The sequence below is a fragment of the Seriola dumerili genome, unplaced genomic scaffold (genome assembly GCF_002260705.1).
Source record: "Seriola dumerili isolate Sdu_G_001 unplaced genomic scaffold, Sdu_1.0 BDQW01000449.1, whole genome shotgun sequence".
Classification (NCBI taxonomy): domain Eukaryota; kingdom Metazoa; phylum Chordata; class Actinopteri; order Carangiformes; family Carangidae; genus Seriola; species Seriola dumerili.
The window spans coordinates 8,243,009-8,262,836 of NW_019174704.1; the positions used below are offsets into that span (position 1 = coordinate 8,243,009).

At 39.0% G+C, this 19,828-nt stretch overlaps 2 protein-coding genes across 2 annotated transcripts in view; one reads left to right on the forward strand and one right to left on the reverse strand.

The window, feature by feature from the left end:
- dmpk (DM1 protein kinase) overlaps window positions 1-13,541 on the forward strand; it is a 30,112-nt gene extending 16,571 nt beyond the window's left edge. The window contains exons 12-15 of the mRNA XM_022762714.1: window positions 6,236-6,330; window positions 7,617-7,684; window positions 7,936-8,010; window positions 13,440-13,541. Coding sequence (XP_022618435.1) covers window positions 6,236-6,330; window positions 7,617-7,684; window positions 7,936-8,010; window positions 13,440-13,541 — 340 coding nt within the window. The remainder of the gene's footprint in view (window positions 1-6,235; window positions 6,331-7,616; window positions 7,685-7,935; window positions 8,011-13,439) is intronic.
- Window positions 13,542-18,127: 4,586 nt separating this feature from the next.
- LOC111234567 (transcription factor Ovo-like 2) lies at window positions 18,128-19,046 on the reverse strand. The gene is made up of 2 exons (XM_022762716.1): window positions 18,875-19,046; window positions 18,128-18,450 (listed from the first exon to the last, which is right to left on the reverse strand). Exons 1-2 carry the CDS (start codon window positions 18,987-18,989, stop codon window positions 18,128-18,130), a joined length of 438 nt encoding a protein of 145 aa, XP_022618437.1. The 5' UTR covers window positions 18,990-19,046.
- Window positions 19,047-19,828: the final 782 nt, after the last annotated feature.

The following is a 19,828-nucleotide window of genomic DNA, read 5'->3' on the forward strand; positions in this document are numbered from 1 at the left end:
CCATGAAACAGGAAGTTGCTGTAACTCAACTGAAAACAAACATGTAATATCTTCAGTGACTTTAACTCTAATATATATTGTCCAATCATCCCCAAATTTCACATTTGATGACAGTCTCACACTGAAGATATCTGTAAACTAATATGAAGTAATAGTCACAGCGCCACCTTTTGAAAACGAGAAACTCTTGAGTGACAATCATCCTTTGATTTGCATGACATTTTCAATGTCTGCTCTACACAGGCACATAAGTAAGTACAATACTAGCCATCCTCTCCACAACATTCTGGCAGGACAGAGAAGCAGTTACAGAAGCAAACATCTCTTCTCACTGCACTACAGAACAGAGAGGTTCAGGAGATCCTTTGTTCCCCCGCCATCAGGCTTATTATAGTTTATTCATTATTAACTGTTATTATTATTATTATTATTATTATTATTATTATTATTATTATTATTATTATCATTATTATCAACTATGAGCTAATGGAAACATGAATTTCCCCTAGGGGATAAATAAAGTATCTGAATATCTATAATGTATCTATCATAATGTGTGCTTGTTGCGTGGTCTCTGGCTTCACACAATGGACAAAATTAAGAATGCATATACAAATGCAGTACATCCTCTCTACTGCCACATGGTCTGTGCAAGCAATCTTAGCCCCGAGAGGGGTCTGCTTGCAGAGCTCCAGTGTGGAGTCGCTTCCAGTGCAGGCTCTGATCTCAGGCCAGCTCCAGTATTAGACCGGAAATAAACTTTTTTTTAACTTCTCCCTAAGGACTTGGGTATGTCGGTGTCACTGATGGTCAACGGTAAGTGACTGATTTTATATATCCAAAAAAGGTCTGAATGTACGGGTCTTGCAAATGTTTGCCGTTTTAATAGTCACCGTTGTCAATATGTGTAAATCTAAATCTCACAAATTACTAAATGTTACATATTTGGATGTGCTATTTGTCATTGTAAAGTTAGTTACGCCAATGTTGGCTAGTGTTAGCTCCTAAAGTTTTATATTAGCATTGGCTTTTTTTTCTGAGGATAACATAAGCTTAGTGTTTATATATAAGTGTGTGTCCAGCTTTGTTCAACTTTTTTTGTAAAGAGTTTAGCAAGGGCAAAGGTCTTAAGATGTTGACTGCAACGCTCAGGTTATTTGTTGTCCAAAGGAAGATAAAATCCAGGGGCCAGTGGACAGGAAGGAAAGTAACAGGGCAAAGGAAGGAGCCCGGGATCACAAGGGCAGAGCAGAAGAGTATCAATTAATGCTCAGGGGCAAAACAGGGCAACTTGGGAGGACGGCCCGGAGTCCATACGGACAGGCTGGGCACTTCAGTGGGGCGACCCGGAGGTCGTTTCTGCAGATGTAGAGAGGGAGGATGGCGAAGACGGGGACTAGGGAATAGGAGTTGGCCGGAACGCTGACTGGGAACCACAATCAGAAGTCAGCTGGGCCGCCGACAGGACACAATGAGCAGGATTCAGTTGGACCACTAACTGGGAATCAGGAACAGGAGTCGGCTGGACTGCCAACAGAACATGAAGAGCAGGAGTCGGCTAGACCACTGACTGGGAACCAGTATCAGAAGACAGCTATCGGCGACAGGACACAAGGAGCAGGATTTGGCCGGACTGCCGACTGGGAATCAGGAATAGGAGGTGGCCGGACCGCTGACTGGGATACAGAATCAGAAGTCGGCTGGGCTGCCAACAGGACACAAAGAGCAGGAGTCGGCCGGGCTGCTGAGTGGGAATCAGGAACAGGAGTCGGCCAGACCGCCAATTGGGAACCAGAATCAGGAGTCAGCTGGTCTGCCGATTGGGAACCAGAATCAGGAGTCAGCTGGTCTGCCGATTGGGAACCAGAATCAGGAGTCAGCTGGTCCGCTGATGGGACACGAGGAGCAAGAGTGACGTTGCCCAGAACCAACAACTCAGGAACAAGGGAGGAGTCGACCGGGACCCCCAACGCTGAAACAGCTGAAGTGTCAGCCAAGATGGTTGACCCATGAATTGAGTCAGGAGCCAAAGAGATGTCAACTAGGAAGTGCAACGCTGGAACAGCTGATGCGTTAGCCAGGGTGGTTGGTGAAGGCTCATGGTCACTGGAGAGCTGAGGCTCTGGATAGCCGGGTAGTTTGGACTTGGGCTGGAAGCTGGAGACGCAGGACTGGTAGCTGGAGTTCTGGGGCAGAGGCTGCTTGGGGAACCGGCATCTCCGTGACCTGTGTTTCTTTCCGGGGGCTCCAACCCCTAGATACCTCCCAGGAAAGGCTAGCCAGGTTCCCCAAAAAGGAACCGGCTCAGGGTCCTCCAGATCCGAATCTGACTGCTGGTCAGTCAGCAAGCAAAAGGGCCTGACGATGGGGGTGCTGGCTGGGAGGATTGAGGTTGACCGTGAGGCAAGCTTTAAAAAGCCATGAAACTGGCATAGGCTGCTGGGACCATTTTCTGGTCAGTTCGTACTGTCACGATTAAGGTAAGCTGGACCCAAATGCATGCCAAACACAAGGGTGTTGGAGGAATGAAATTATTTTACTTTCAAAAAAACACAAGGAAACTGTACAGGTAGCACGGAGTAACACTGGGGAGTTAAACAGAAAGCCAAAGCTCGAGGAAACAGGGACTTCACACAGGAACCAGAAGCACGAGGAAGACAAGGACTTAACCGGTAACTCATGGGACAATAACAGACGAACTGACAAAGACAAAGGGGAGGACAGATACTAAATAGACACAAGGGAGGCAAGGGTGATTGAACACAGGTGAAACACATTAGGGTGGGGCAGACAATCAACAAGCAGGGAAACAGGACAAAGACAGGAAGTACAAACATCGAGACACACAAGGAAACAAACTACAAAAAAACAGGAAATCAAACAGCACAACACAACAAAATCTCAAACATAAAGTTTCCGCCATGGCAACCTATGACAGTTATCCTGACAAAAAGCTAGCACAGAGCATAGAATGTAGCAAAATGACACTTTACAACTAAAGTGTATACTATATACAATATATGTAGATCTGAAAAGAAGGAATGCACTATGTTATTTTTATGTGAATAACAGTGGTTATTATACTGTTTGTGTAGCAGTTATGCTATAGGAACAACCTTTTTCTCTCTGTCTTTTCCATAGGGCAACGTTGAGTCCAGGATCACGCATGACAGCAAAAAGGCAGCAGAATGGTTGGAAATGAACCAGCATTTCTTGCCAAGGTGAAGTTGGCCGATGCAATCCAGATAAGAGAAGAGGAACTGGCAGAGGCTGAACAGCAGTATGCCAAACTTTGGGTTGAGGAAGAAAGTGCAAACCTGGATGAACAAGAAAGGGAAGCCATCTTGGAGCCATTCAAATTTCAGTTTTCCAATATGGAAGACGTGGAAGTTTTGTGAGGAGATGAGTAATGGACAAGGATACTTGACATACTGTGAATGTCAAATAGAGGAGTAATGGCTTTGTAGGGCACTACTATTGTTGTTGCTGTGCTTAATAAAGGGCAACAGAATGTTTGATAAGTTTGTCATTTTATGTGTGGTTTTTGTTATGAAGCACTTAATAATTTAATTATACCATGAAGAACACAGGTAAGTTAGTGCATTTTAAAATAATAAATACAGTTTTAACTATTCCTGTCTTCCACATATTCTGACACTGTTATATATTTAAACATAGTTAAAATGTTTATTGGCCTGTATGTCTTCCAAAAGCCCTTCAGGTGTAAAGTATATATAACAGTTACGTGGAACTGTCTAAAGTAATAACACACAATAAAATGTATTTAACATGATAAATATTGTACATAAAATGTTGAGGCTATGACATAAAGCAGAGGCTAATTATGTTAATTATTATTATAATATATATAATATAATAATTATGTTAATATGGTTTTAATTAACTACTCCTGCCCTCCACATGTGTGCTGAGATTGCTTGCATAGTTAAAATATTTATTAGCCTCATCTCTTCAAAAGATCTTCAGGTTTACAGTACAAGTAGACACATTAGCGTCTTGTGTCACATGAAATACATTTTCCAGATGTTTGCACTAAAATACTGTTATACTCTTCAAAGGCAGATTATGTTTGAGAAGTGTGTTTGTTTTTTTTAGAAAGATAGGAAGAGAACAAGAAAGAGATCAACAAGCTTAATGTTTTTCTATGAACTGATGTCACTAGGCTATATGGACAGAGTTTATGCCCTATTTAGACAGAAATACAGTGCCTATAAAAAGTATTCACCCCCTTGGATGTTTTCCCCTTTTATTACTTTTATATAATGGAATCATGGTCAATATAATTTGTAAAAAAAACAAAAAACTCTTTCATGTAAAAGTAAAAACAGATTTCTACAAAGTAAAGTCAATTAATTAAAAAATATATAATGTAAAATAAGTGATTGCGTAAATATTCACCCCCTTTAAAGTGACTGACCTAATTCAACAGACGTCCAGCCAATTGGTGCTAGTAGTCTCACAATTTGTGATTGTACTATAAAGACACCTGTGTCTAGATGGTCCAGTCACTGGTTAACCAGTATTCCTGGCTACAATTACCCCATGAAGACAAAAGAACACTCCAAGCAACTCCAAGAAAAGGTTATTGAAAAGTATAAGTCGTTGAACATCCCCTGGAGTTCAGTTAAATCCATCATTATGAAATGGAAGGAATGTGGCCGTCCTCACAAACTGAGTGACTGTGCAAGAAGGAGACCAGTGAGGGAGGCCACCAAGACACCTATGACTACTCTGAAGGTGTATACAGCAAGACAGTGACCCAAAGCAAACAGTGAAAGCTACACAGAAATGGTTTAAAGACAACAAGGTTAATGTTCTGGAGTGGCCAAGTCAAAGCCCAGACCTCAATCCAATTTGTGACTGGATTTGGAAAGAGCTGTTCACGCCCAATCCCCATGCAACCTGACAGAGCTTGAGCAGTTTTGCAAAGAAGAATTAAGTAAAATTGCAGTGTCCAGATGTGCAAGCCTGATTGAGACCTATCCACACAGACTCAATGCTGTAATTGTGGCCAAAGGTGCATCTACTAAATACTGACTTGAAGGGGGAAAATATTTATACAATCACTTATTTTACATTATATATTTTTAATTAATTGACATTAGTTTGTAGAAATCTGTTTTCACTTTGACATTAAAGAGTTTTTATTTTTGTAAATTCTTGCCAAAAAAGCCAAATTGTATTGGCCATGATTCCATTTATAAAGGCTATCAAAGGGGAAAACATCCAAGGGTATACTTTTTATAGGCACTGTAATGTAATGCATGTGTGAATAAGATATGGTTGTTGGCAGACTTGAATCAGTATGTTGCTACACTGATATAGATACCCCTGTTACGTGCTACATAGATGGAATAGGCAAAATCAACAAGTGCGCTACATTTAAGAAATGAATGGTTTTCAATTTACAATGTTGATTAATTAAATATAAATCAACAACAAAAGCATTTCCAGTGTTTACATGATTTTTCTTGCATGCACTTTCCGTCCTGACACTGGAGCCGGCATGAGATTAGAGCCTGCACCGGATGCGACTCCACACTGGAGTTCTGCAGGCAGACTGTCTTGTTAACCCCTGGGCATGGTGTCTAGCAACTGCTTGGATGCGCGGCTGGTTTAACTGCCCTGCTGCAAGCCCCCCCCGAGGTGCGCAGGAGCACCAGAGTCCGATTAACGCTGCTTGTAGCTTTAATTTATTTTGGATCTAACATGTAGGCAGTTTCTGATTACAGCATAATTTAGGTGTAGCCTGTAGTGTCTAAATAGGGTATAACTTTTTATGTTTACTGTCTAATAAAGAACATAGTATTTATAGTTTTATCTAATTTGATACAAAGTATGGCTTATTACGTCTTATAAGTGTATTGTAAAAAAAAAAAAAAAAAAGTGCGATGAAAATGTTAAAAATCTTTTTTAGAATTAGTCAATGGAAGGCAACTAACTCTGAATTGACATGGTCTTATTTGCTGTATCCAGTGGAGAAAAGACAAAAATTCACTGTATCTGTGTTTTTAAAGTTTTAAACTTTCCTCACCTGGAGAAATTACAAGTCTAGAATTATATTTTGGATTTGATTTACCCTTCAAATAAAGACAAGCATCCATAGCAGTGACAGTATATCATCCCAGCTTCACTGGACTCGCTTGGTGAAACAAAACAACTGTAAGAGGATGTGATGAAAACTCACAGTCTTTCATTTTTTATCCACCATCAGGTTACACAAAGCAGAGAGGAGATATTGTGAGCTGGAGAAAGAAATGGAGAGATTAAAGGGGGAGATGCAAGACTGGAGAGCCCCCAAGGAATCAGGCAAGTGATCACCACCCCTGCTTCTTCATCACACCATTATCTTGATCATCATTATAATTATCTCTCTACAGCATGGACCGTTCTCTTTCACCTTATATACTATGCAGTTATACAATAGCATCATAGGAACCAGTAACATTTTGACACTTTGAAGACCACAGCCATGGAATGACTTTCATTATATGACAAAGGTTTATTTTAATATTATTGTATACCTAAACACAGGTGTGTTTTTACTGTAACAACTAGCAAATACCCATGCAACTGCTGATGAAAAGCAATGAAATCAAAGCCATGTTCAAAGCCACGGTGGTGACTTCAGCCAAGTTGGTTAAAAACAAGTCAGGTATTTCAGTAACATTACCTAATCACACAGACATCCACACAACCCAAGTACTTATTCACAGTCCTGAGTCTCTGAAGAACAACATAAATGTGAGGTGGAATGAGTTCCAGACAACATGAGCCACTCAAAATAAACACAGTGGTGCACAGTCCCAGCAGCATCTGCTTATGCTGGAGGCCTCAGTTAGAGCATTGTGATAAATATCCACTCTAGGAATAGCCTTGGTATGCAGGAACTTGGATTCCCGTTTCCATAAATCAATACAGTGTCATGCACTTTTTAAAGATGCAGTGATGAGGGTCTTCCTGCTGCTCGACTGACAGATGAAGGTGTTATGAATAATGGCCACAACTCCTGCATGTGGACAAAAAGCATGTACTGTACCTTAATCCATGTGTGATGATGATAAGCCACAGTCAGTGGCTCGATTTTCTCTTAAAGGACCAGTTTGTGGGATTTAGTAGCATCTAGTGGTGAGGTTACAGATTGCAACCAACTCCCTATCCAAGCATGTAGGAGAACCAACAGCAGTCAAATAACATAATCACACAAAAGGACCTCTTGGGACCAGTGGTCTCTTGGTTTGTCTGTTCTGGGCTACTGTAGAAATATCTAAATTGTCAAAAACACAATATTTGATTTCAGGTGATTATACACAAAGTAAAATATAATTTTGAATATTACATTCCATTTCTGCCAATAGATCCCCTTAAATCCTACACACTGGTCCTTTAATTCATTGCTTTTCTCCATCACTCCTTCTCTCCCTCCTTTTCACATTGTCATCCCTTTCACCACCACAAATATGTCATGTTTTTAGTTCTGTTCTGTTTCTTTGTCTTGATACAAACCTGACAAGCAAGCAGTGCATCCTAAGACTTAATGCCTGCAACCGCGCTGCTGTACATCATGGCCTCTGATGTGCCTCTCTCTTCTCCAGTCACAGAGCTGAGTATCTGCCCAGCCACTCTTGCTCTGCCTGCCCACTGTGTGGACATACCAGGGGATGTAAGCCTATCTTTAATCCACTTTTATGTTCTTTTTCTCTGCCTGACATGGAAAACAAGAACAATTTTTAAACAGCATGTAACCTGTGTAATTGTCTAATTCATTTGGAAAGGCAGCTTTTGGTAAGTAACTAAGACCAGGCTTGGTAATGGGCAAACAGAGATTGTCTACTTGACATGAAATGTGTACAGCTGGCCAAATTCTTAAGTTTCTACATAGCTGTTCATTGGTCTAACTTGCATGTGTTACAGAGGAGGAAAGCACTCCCAGCCTGCCATTACCCACTGGTGATTCCTCTTCATCGTCACCTGCTCCTGTTCCACAGGGTACAGAAAAAATCCAAACTATAATCACTCTTTTAGGATTCAACAGATGTAGTGTTTTAAATGCAATACTGACATTGATATGTTTTTTAGTTGCAGGTGGAAGATTACTTTATTACAGAGGAAGCATTCAGTTTTTTTACTTACTTAAAGGGGCATTAGATAAGATCCCAAAATTGGTTGTTTTTAGCGACACTCGTGGCAGTGAAGTGACGTTCAGTCAGCCTTCTGTTGCTCGCTCTCGCAGCCGCGTTCGTACTCCTTGGGTGTGACCATGCATCGACCAAAACAGTGACACTGCATGTTGACAGATGAGGTAAGTGAAATTACACCATTTTTACTGTTTTTATGTAATATTTATTTGAAATTGTGTTTATAAACTGTAAAATTGTTATCTTGTTGGCTAGCACAATATAACATAGGGTTATTTATTACTAATCAATTCTTGATACATACATATGAGATGTTGGTGTTGTCTTGCTAGTCAGCTTTATCAATGGCTGTTTTGTGTAGCTTTCAGCATGACCCTTAGCAGTGTCAGCACAGCTGAATTTGCTGGATGCTAATGCTAACGTTTAGTGAACTAGTTACGCAGAATATTATAGCCTAATTATGGAGTTGTCACACTTCATCATTGACACGAGTTTCAAGTACAACTCTCGTTTAGCTGAATAGATGCACAAATGTTTCAGTGTAATACAATAGACTTACTTTCAACTAACTGTACAGAATTGGTCAAGTGGTTGTGGAGACAAGGACAATCATAAACTGACGTCAGTTATAACAGTCAATCAATCAAATGTTATTCATATAACAATTAATCCCAGGGGCTTTACAACCTTTGCAGGTGATGACAGAGTTATGTGTTCTGAAAAAACATCATGTAACATCGTCTAGTTTCTAGTAGTTTATTTTGTTGTAACCTATAAATACACTTACAAAGTTTATTTTTCTGTCACTGTCAATCAGCATACATCAAATAGGTTATGTATCACAGTATCATATGCCATTTTACACACTGTCACTGTTTTCTTTTCAGGTTTCCCTTTCTAAAGGCTATGCAGCATCTCTACTAGATGAAAGCAGAGACAGTGATGCTAGAGGGTGCAGGACAAGGACAAAGTAAAAAAGTTTGTTGTGAAAGAAAAGAAAAAGCATGTTCTGTGAAAATGTGTTCAGTGTTCCAGCATGAATTCATTACCTGCAAAGAAAAACTACCTTTTATTTTCTTATACAAGCTGCTTTATTTTATAAAACTAAAATGCACATATCTTTTTACAAGTTTTACAATGTCTGTGTATACATACATTTTTTTGTACTGTTTTACAAGTCTGTCAATAGATATCTATAATAAAGAACTGTCTAGAATTTTCTTGCTCCCACTGTCTGTCAAGTGACTGAAGTCATGTCCTTTATGTAGAGAGAGAGAGAGAGAGAAAAAAAAAACATGAATTAGAACCATCACAAGTGAACCAGTATGTAAATGCATTACATGACTATACATCAGCAGAAATCTATGAAGAATAAGCATGTGTGTCTTAATGGCAGAAAAAAGAAACCAGGTGGATGAAATCCAATGAAATTAAATTACAGTGGCATATAATCCACAGAATAGGAGATTGAGATTCTATATTGTTGATTGCCTCATAACATTAGCTGACAAAGAAATTTTCAAACAACAAGCCATCCATAGTGGTCTCAATTTCTGAGCCATTGTTACTATTGCTACAACGCTGTTGCCGCTGTATGGGAGCTTGCACTCGGGAGCAAGCACGCGTCATTTCTCCAGGAAAGCGCGACCCGAAGGTCTTCACAAAAGTAGCTGACCACGGCCAATAGAGACAACCTAGTAAGTAGGGGAATGTCTCATCTTTTGGCTTATGTAACAGCCTTTTCACTCATTGGCATTTAAAAGTGATTAGAAAAAGTTTTAAACACAGAAAAGTTGTCTAATGCCCCTTTAAGTAAAAGTAGCAATACCACAATTGTGTATGTATAATAAGCAAAAGGAGACGTATTAATTGTGCAGCACACTGACACCTCCTCTCAGTGTGTATTTAGATATTATTTGACTATTTAACTTATTGATTTTGTATATAAAATATTAATCTGGAAAGAAGAGTTCAACAACTGTCAAATATATCCAATAGATTAAAAAGTTAAATATTTCTTAAGTTAAATGGTAATGTTCAAGTGAAAAGTAAAAGATATTAACATAATGTACACCTTGTCATTATTACTTATGTCTGCCTTTAAAAACAATAACCTACATGTAAAACATCATATCTACACCATAAAGTAAAGAAGCAACAAAAATGACAGTTAGAAATATGCAGCCCTACACAGCCATAGTGCACCCACTAGGTGTTTTCAATTTGACTCCAACCACCTCCTGGAGATACAGCTGCTGTTGATAAATGTAGCACTTCATTCAACCCTAACCCTAACCTCAACATAACTGGGAACAGTTTGGTAGTATATAAAAATAATTTCAAGGAGACAGGGTTGGTGCACATTAAAGGTGAAGTATGTGATTCAGGAGAAAGCCTACTGTAAAAACTGGTAAATAAAACGCATTGGTATATAAGACGCAGTCTGTTTTTGAGGATCTACTGCCAGCAAAAAAAAGGTTTTCTATTAAAGACTGCTTCATTGAAATGTACTAGTAGGTTTCACCTGCTTTAATCCAGTTGATCATGCCCTTCTCCTCCATCCAGCCCTTTTCATGCACTAGTACGGAAACACCGGCTGATATGTGCTCTTTGGGGACCATTTTCCTTTTGAAGATGACCAGTGGCTGCAGTTTTGTGCCATCTGCACAACGTGACAGGACTATGGTGAAATGAGATTTCTCCTGTTTTATTAACAGTGTGATCGGGGGGCATATCAAAGCACGTGGAAACCTCATCCATGTTCCCTATCTGTTCAAGTCCATAGGAATTTTTTTTAATTATGAAGTGCTGGAATTTCATCATTTTCTCATTGTAGTCTCTTGGCATCTTTTGTGAAATGCGAGTTCCCTATGTGAAGTGACAGTCCCTCTCTCTCTACCTGCCAGCCACTGAAATTATTGCCTAAATCTCTTGCTCTCTCAATCGCTTTAATGTAAATCATGTTTTTTGACACAGGGATCAGACACTGTCTTTGCTCATCAATCCACTCAGAAACAATGTCCTCCACCCTTGGCCATAAACATTTTCTCCCTCTATTAGCTCTTTTGTTTTTCCATGGCTTCCAGCCGCACCGCCAGTCACAAAGCAATTTCTCACTGACATTAAACTGTCTTCCTGCGTTATGATTTCCATTGCATTCAGCAAAGTCAGCAACATGAAGTTTCTGCACAGCTGTATAGCTTTTTCTTGTAGTTTTCTCAATTTTTGCCATTTTGAGTTTGCAACAGTAGGCCCGCACATTGTAAATACTGTTAGCTGTAGCGTACAGCTAGTTTACCTCAGCCTAATCATTGTGTGGCTACTGGCGGCTAATGCACTGCAGTATGACGACATGTGGACAAGCTCTAGTTTATAGTGGCATCTGCTGGGTCTACATTGGATCCAAACCATAGACCTATAAATAAATAAAGCCGAATCCAGCACTCCATTTTTGTGACAAAAAATTGTATTACAGGTGCGTTTTATTGACCAGTTTTTATGGTATTCATATTACAAATACACCCCTCCCTTCAGCGCTTCAGATTTTGTGGAGGAAAACAGTGTAACATTTACATTTGTCAAGCATTTTCAATTAGTTATTTCTAAATTCAGGGTTTATGATTGATAAAACAGAAAAAGTTTTTTCTCAAGGTACTTGATCTTGGTAGTTTAGGTTATAACCGCTTCTTTCTATAAAGGAGTGTGTATCAACATTAGGCTTACATGAACTGAATTACTCACATTGTGGAAAATAATTGTCATAAGGAATTGTAAAAAAAATAGTGAGCAAAATAAAACAAATGATTAATTATTAAATTATGATGTAAAATAGTGAGACACTATGGAAGTCAGTCTGTTTTCTATATTTTATATCAGAAAATACAAATATTCCAAGACAGATAATTACAGAGAAATTGTAAGCTATCTCCTTTATCTAACCCCAGATTAATGAAATATTAAATTTATTTTGTACATTTTTTTTTCTTCTCAGGTTTATTGAGAGAATGACACTAGTTTAATTAATGGTAACGGTCCTTAATTTAGATTGGGAACTACATAATGCACCTTGCCTGTAAGGTAAGTGATGAGTCAGATTGGTGGAGTGAGTTGATGTGTGACGGTTGTTGCCTGTGTTCAGTTGTCCTACTGTCGATGTGGACATGCCCAGAGGAAGCTGTCCCCGTGTCATTTCTCTACTTATGTATAGTGAAGTAGATTACTTCAATAAGAATTAAGTTGTAGTTAATACTACGAGTAATCAGCGCTACAGTCGTATGCAATGTAAGTGTTATATTGTATAAAGTGAGATGTAGTTGTTGTACAATAATATACAACAGTACAGTACATTACAGCATATTATTATCATTAATAGCCATTAAATACACCAAGGTGTAATATGAGTATATTTTAATATTATAGCAGTGATATAATATGAGATTAATGATAGTAAATAGAATTTGTAGTATAAATAGTAGTTTAATATAGTAAATAAAAAATTGTAAACTAGAATCGTGGTTGTATGCCTCCATCAACCAGCAAAGTTGCAGGAAATATTGTGGGCCGTCAAAACATCCATCTGTTACCATGTGCCAGATGTGCCATCTCCCGCTCCCACTGCCCACTTACCTTGTCCTGTGCACGATCATTTTGCTGATTGTTTGTGTTACTCGATGTGAGCCACCTTGTGTATTTCCCATTTACAGATCCAGGGCTGTGTAGAAACACCAGATCACCAGATTTTTATCAGCACACATATGCAATGGACAGCTAGTGGACCGTGAAGAGATAGTCACTGAATTTGATTTAAAAAAAAAAGTGTATTGGATTAGAATCACTAACTTCACATTTAATATAACACCTTTATCATGGATTTTGGTGACCAGGCAATGCTCACAATAACTCCACCATACCAGCTAAGCAGAGGTATCATCAGACAAAGTAATTGAAAACACCAGAGCTAAGGTGTAGTGCTTTAATTAAAGTGAAACTGATTTTTGATGTTTTCTTGAACTCTTGATTTAAGCGAAAAGATACTGATACTGTACTGTTTGCACAATTATTTAGCTTCTTTTAATTTGACTATGTTTGTGCAAGAATTAATATTTCAAATTTTAGTCATCATGGTACAAAATCCCAAAAAGTTTCTTTAGATCATGGGATTCTCCACCATTATTATTATTTCAGTTCTAGTGTTCCTACAAATGTATCAAATCAAATGGCCAAAATCGACCTGGTATATAATTTCATTTAATTTTAATCTATTTTTGTGTTTCCCTCTAGGTTCGACTTCCACAGGTGACGAGTGAGTTATACCTACTGGTGTGTGCAGAATGGGGGAAGGTCCAAGCCTGGGGGAGACACTGTCATACTGACCTCACATGAGTGCATGTTGAGGTGGCACATGCTGACTTCTCCCATTATTGCAGCACAGAGGACTGAGCTACTGCTCTATGCGCATTCAATGCCCCACTCATCAGCCTCCTAAACTCATCCTAAAAAGAAAGGAAAAGCAAAACAAAAATGCTTCTGATGAGAACGTCTTGAGTATCTTGTTACTGCGGGAGCATTTCAAAATGAATTGATACGAGAAGCAATTCAGAATGCTGAGAGCTAATGAGGAAGAAATGATGAGGATATTTTCTGACCGGCCTTGCCTGCTTACCAGACTGAAAGTTACAGTAGAGCTGCAATGAGTTCAGAGCACACAGAGAAAAATACTCGTCTTACTTTAACCTGTTACAAGAATGATGTACCTAAAGTAAGAAGGTTCAACCCTGGTGTCCTTTGAAATGTAACTTTTACTTTTGTAAATTTTACAACCAAAAAGTCGGAATGAGTAGAAGAGTTACTGAACCAAAGCTACATAAACACGATAGAGATGTATGTGTTCTATGGAAATCCTCAAATGCTATGCACAGATAGAATCAGAAGACTTACAACTTGAGTGTGTAATTTGTCAATGTTGTATGAAGACTGAGTCTGGTGCAGACCGAAACACACCTAACACACCGTTCACTCCATGAGTAAAGTATCTTCAGACATTTTAGACTATGATGGTTTCAGAAAGGACTCAAACACCTTCACTTTTTGCAAACTTTATTGTGATCTAGACTGGGTTTTATTTAATTGATGCAATTGCTAATTTTTCCCCTTACTGCACTCAATAACCCACAGTCTAGGATAGACTGGGAATTGACTTATTGCATAGAAGCATCACATGCCTGTAGCGTACATGCCTGTCCTGGCATCAGTCACAAGCCATTAAAGAAGTTCGTTGTAAGGACATGCAGAGTTATGGACCCAAAATTGACACTTTTTTACTCTTCCCACCATCAAATTATGAAATTGATAGGAAACAGAGACAAAGGAACCTTCTCTCACAAACAGACCATGCTTTTAGCATGTCAGAGAGACACTCAACCAGACCAAGGGGTCAAAGGGTCAGCTCCAGAGGATCAACAAATGGACACCAGTCAAACTGGAAAGCATAGGCAAAATCTCCAGTTTTTAATAATAAGACTCTGCCTATTGATATTTGATTGTTTGTTATATCAGAAAAGTAACAACAAAAGAACTGATTATCACAAAGATGTGAATCCTGGCCTCTCTGTGCCATGCATGAAAACACACACACAGTTCCTCACTGTTCACACCTGGGGATGACCCTCCCCCAGCGACCTCATTGACCAGTCAGTGTTGGTCAGTGTGTGACATGTGACCTCCCAGGGTGTCACCAAACAAAACCAGATCTCCTTCTTTGTTCTCGTTCTCTTCTCTTTTTGGCTTGCTCTGGATAGAAACTCCTGCTCTCCCCTCTCGGCTCTTCAAGGAGCACCAAGGCCCCAGCCCAGGTCAACTCTGCTACCTGAAACAACAGCTCTCTTGCCAGCCTGCTCACAGCAGACTGCAACTCTCTTCTCCTCAACAGCAGCGACCTGCTTAGGATAAACTGACTGTGTTTATCCTAAGCAGTCTCACAATTGTTGTGTCTCACAATTTTTTATATGGATTCAGTGAATCATACAGTTTTTTTATTATCACTGATTATATGTACCTGATTTGATGTTAATAAATGCTTGATCGTTTCTAAAGAAATGACTCCTCTGAATTCATTATAATTCATTATATGCACAATATCTGCTGATGGAAAAACTTCACAAATCAAAGAGCAGCTAAACCAATTTATTTGAGGGTGTGTTACTCCATTTGTGGTGTGTTATTACCATTGTAAAATTATGTGCACTGAAGTAAAACAAGGCTGCCTAACATCTAATATTTAGATTGAAACTATACGTTTTTACAAAGAAGCAAAACGTACTGGTGTATTCCTCTTGACCGTAAAGGACCATAGTCAGCACGATATATGTTGGAGGCATTCCAGAGGGAGTACACATTGAGGCAGAGCGGCTCCAACCCAGGACGGCCTACCATACATAATTTTTCCTCGATCTCCTGTAGCCGTCTGGTAACCTACAGTGAATTACAAATGGTAAACTCTATGGTTTATTATAAATATAACGTAATCAAAACAAATTACTGATTAGTTTGTCTAGTGAGAATGCTACCTGTGCTATCTCCTAGCAGCAGATATTCTCAGCTTCTGTGGGCATGGTTGAACAGTTTCCACAGGAGCACCTATTCAAAATATATAAAATATAAAGTTTATGAAATTCAAAACTGGCAGACAGTGGAGCTGAGGTGGGTAAGAAGTAAGCTTGGCTAAATATCAAGCACATATAACAGGTAATTTATAACATGTCCCTTGTTGCATATAATGTGGAGTTGAAACAGTGTAGTGTAGAAAATACTGCACAGCCTCGTCTTTGACTAAAGATTAATGTTGGTGACAGACATGTTTATGCTGAATTACAGTGGTGTAAGTTCATTGTAATACACAAAATAAATTAGTACATAAAGGAAGATGTTATGATGAGCATCTCTGCTCAAAACATGCATACAACACCTGTAGCAGTCCTCGGACAACAAACATCTGTTCACACTGTAAAAGTATATCTAACGAGGCATGACATAACTACATTAACAATTCACAATAGTGTTTATTTACCAAAAGGGCTCCAAGTAATGACGAGACAGTAACAGTTAGCATTAGCTACCTAGCTACATGTTAGTTACTGGGTGCCAGCACACATCAACAAACTGAAAATGTAAAGTCAAAATACACAAAATGGGTTACCAACCATTCAGAAATATCCTGCTGTAGTTGTAGAGTTTGAACCTCTTCAGGAGCCTCTCCTTACGGGTCAGACTCTGGATAAAATTCGTATGGTTGAACCAGGTCGCTGTGAATATTAGATCATGGTGCGAGAAGCCCAAGCCACATCCCCTTCCGGAGACGGGTATGGTCAGGCACAGCTCATTTGCATTTAAAGCTACAGACACAGAAACAGCCTGTTCTGAGCAGGGCTGAAACAGAGGGGTTTTACAGGCATGCTGAAATACAGGATCGGAGTGGATTTTTAAGCAAGAAACTTCAAAGATAAGTTTTGGGGACCTCTGAGACTTATTTAAACTGGCTAAAGAGGAGTATAATATGTGCCCTTTAATCTCCGACGGGAAACTGTCACAGACAGGTGGGTCGCCAAAACCGTCAAAAAATATCCTTGTTTGTGTTTGTCATTCAGATCAAGATAATCCTCCCCACTAGCCGATATGTAAAACTCCAGACGACCTGTGTCTGTTATTGCCCAAACCGGAGGGATTTCAACAAATGTGGATTTTTCAATAGACGTCTGAGTGTATGGAACGGTAAACAGTTCCAGCTCGGTCTTTAGACATTCTTCTGACTGATTATGAATGAGAGCCATGGTTATTTGAAAAAAAACCCAACAACTTTGGTTTAGAATATGTCTTTTGACAAAATCCCGGAGTGCCTGATAAGTGGTCTGCCTCCTTTGACAGCCGACTTCTTTTTGACACCTTTGCTTGTTTTGGCAGCTGTTTTACGTTTGTTTTGACAAAATAAAAGGGAATGGAGCTACTCATGTCTTTTATTACTGGTTACATTTATTCACATATCAAATATTGACATCCAAAACTCTCATTTAGTCCCAAAAGTATCTGAAACTCAGATCAGACGTCACATCAGTGTCAATGTTTCTGTCAAAAATCTCAGTCATGATTCAGTCAAACCTGAACACACAGACATGATAACCCCAATGCTAATAAACGTCCATAAATCTGCTTAACAATCTTTAGTTGTGTTTCGAGTAGATTTACTGAGTGAAGTTGTGTTGCTTAAAGTTTGTACTGTGCATCCATGGTTCATACAGACTATATTATCAGACCTTTAGGGTGAGCTATGCTCTAAAACTGTGGGTGAGCTACTGATAGTTCACGGGATTCCTGTTGGAGACCCCTGCCCTAAATAAAAAATAACTGAAACAAAAACAATAGGATTCTACCCCTTCAGGGTTAGAACCCTAATAAAAAAATGTTTATTTGAATTTGAAAATTTTATCTACTATACCTGAAGATATCAATTGCCACTTCTCAAAATAAGAGGAGCAGGTAATTTTTCTATTGCTTTCTCTTCTTTCTATGGGTTAGATTATTATTATTGTCAGGGTTAGACTGCGTCTATCCACAATTCCTTGTTTTTTCTCCTGTCTCTTTATACTGGTGCAGCCATTTGTGTTTTTAAAGGCTGTATGTTTGCTTTTTTGAGAAAGAAAATAAATGAATATTGTTAAAAATCCATTGTCCAAAAATTAAAAACATCACAAATATTTTTGTTATCCTTCATTTTTATTTTAATAAAAGGCATAGAGCAAGAAAACATAACACTATGATTAATACAAGTGGAAACAGAAACTAAAGAATGAGCACAAAGGGTATAAGCTCAAGAATACATACATATGTGCTACATAGTTGATAACCCAATTAAAACTAATTAACTTCATTTTTATTTTATGAATGGCTTATGATACATTTAAGATTTAGAATGAGCACTACATATAATATGCAGGGTTTGAGTACAACAAATAGGGATTGAGTTTACGGTCGGCTGATGTAAAGCTGCTGTTCTCATGGGCCTGACGGCGGTAGTACCTGCGCAGGGCGGGACTGCCAGGGTGGCACTGTCTCACATGGAGGAAATACTCATCAGGGCGGCTTGAGGTGTAACCACAATCCTCACACACAAAGATCTTAGACCGTCGCTGGCGGTAGGCATACTGTTGGTGAATGCCATGAATCTTCCTCATATGGGACTCCAGAGAGCAACGCTGTGTGAAGGCTTTCTCACACAGCTCACATTTGTAGGGACGGATACCTGCAGCAGGGGGAGACAAAAGATGTTTTTTTCCTGTGTGTTTGTGTTGATGCACTTGTACATTCAGATTGGCACAAGTGGCTTCGCAATTGTGTGACACACATTGCCAAAACTTTTTCGTTTTAATTCTGAATTCCACCAACAATTTTATGTTTTGAGCTGATTTTTGCTATAAGCAGTGGTGAAAAGTAGCTTTACTACTCTACTTTAATAATTAGTGCCTCAAAAATGTCCTTGAGTTTTTCTCCACTACATTTATTTTACAGGTATAGTTCAAGTTAATTTGCAGATTAAATTAACCTGGTAGTATTTAAAAAATGAAGGCTCTTTTTTCATTGTGTGTGTGTGTGTGTGTGTGTGTGTGTGTGTGTGTGTGTGTGTGTGTGTGTGTGTGAGAGAGAGAGACAGGGTGTTCATTCCTGACCAGTGTGTGTTCGCATATGCCTTTTGAGGTCGAAGGTATCGTTAAATCCTTTTCCACAGAATCGACAAGGATGTCTTTTCACCAGGCTGTGGCACTTGAGGTGGCGGGTCAACATGCGCTGCAGAGGGAATATCTTGTGGCACACTGAGCACACAAAATCGCCCGAGCCTGGGGAAGTCCGGGGATGGGGCTGGTAAGGAGAAATGATATGGTGTTATAACTGAAAACTATTCACAAATAAATGTCAAATTGGTTTGATGAATATTAAAATTATGTGAATCATATGTTACAGCCTTCACAGTCACCAGATCTCTGCAAAACGCACATACACTTGTGCTTGTTATGCACAGGTAGAGTGTGCTGAAAGTGTTCTTCAAATGTTTGGATAAGTCAAGTGGAACATCAGAATACAGCCTCAGAAGGCGCATTAGCTGTGACATGTGTCTTGCACAATGTTAAGAGACATTCATGACGCACAAGGTTCTACAGAGAATTGTTCTTTCTTACTACCCAAAAAATAACCTAAATTTCCACAGTTCCATCACAAGATTTATTCACACTTCTCCTCATATCGGCCTGTTATAAAATATGTCTAACATTGTGATGCGTTGTCTAATGCACGGATTCACTCATCCCTTCCTTGCCCCTCAGCCACATAAATAAGGTGGCAAAAAATTTTTTTTGGAGAGCATACATGGAAAGGTTTTAGACACAATGTTGAGACAGTGACATGAAAAGCAGCGCTGTGGATAGTGTGCAGTGAAGATTTTGTTGTCTGACTTACTTTGATGTGTTCAATAATTATTTGACTTAAATAAAATTGCACCAAAAGGCCTTAAAATATATAAGCTATAATAAGATATATAATTTTGTTCATAAAGTGTGTTCAAAATACATTTAAAAAGTAAGATAAAGATGATAAAAATGTTGTAAAACCATGTTTAAAAAAATTTC

Excerpts from the sequence above, each read along its gene's own strand:
- LOC111234567 (XM_022762716.1), bottom strand. The coding sequence starts at position 18,989 with ATGTTGACCCGCCACCTCAAGTGCCACAGCCTGGTGAAAAGACATCCT. Across the intron at positions 18,451-18,874 it reads GCATATGCGAACACACACTG|GTATCCGTCCCTACAAATGT; the intron begins GTCAGGAATGAA and ends CCCCTGCTGCAG.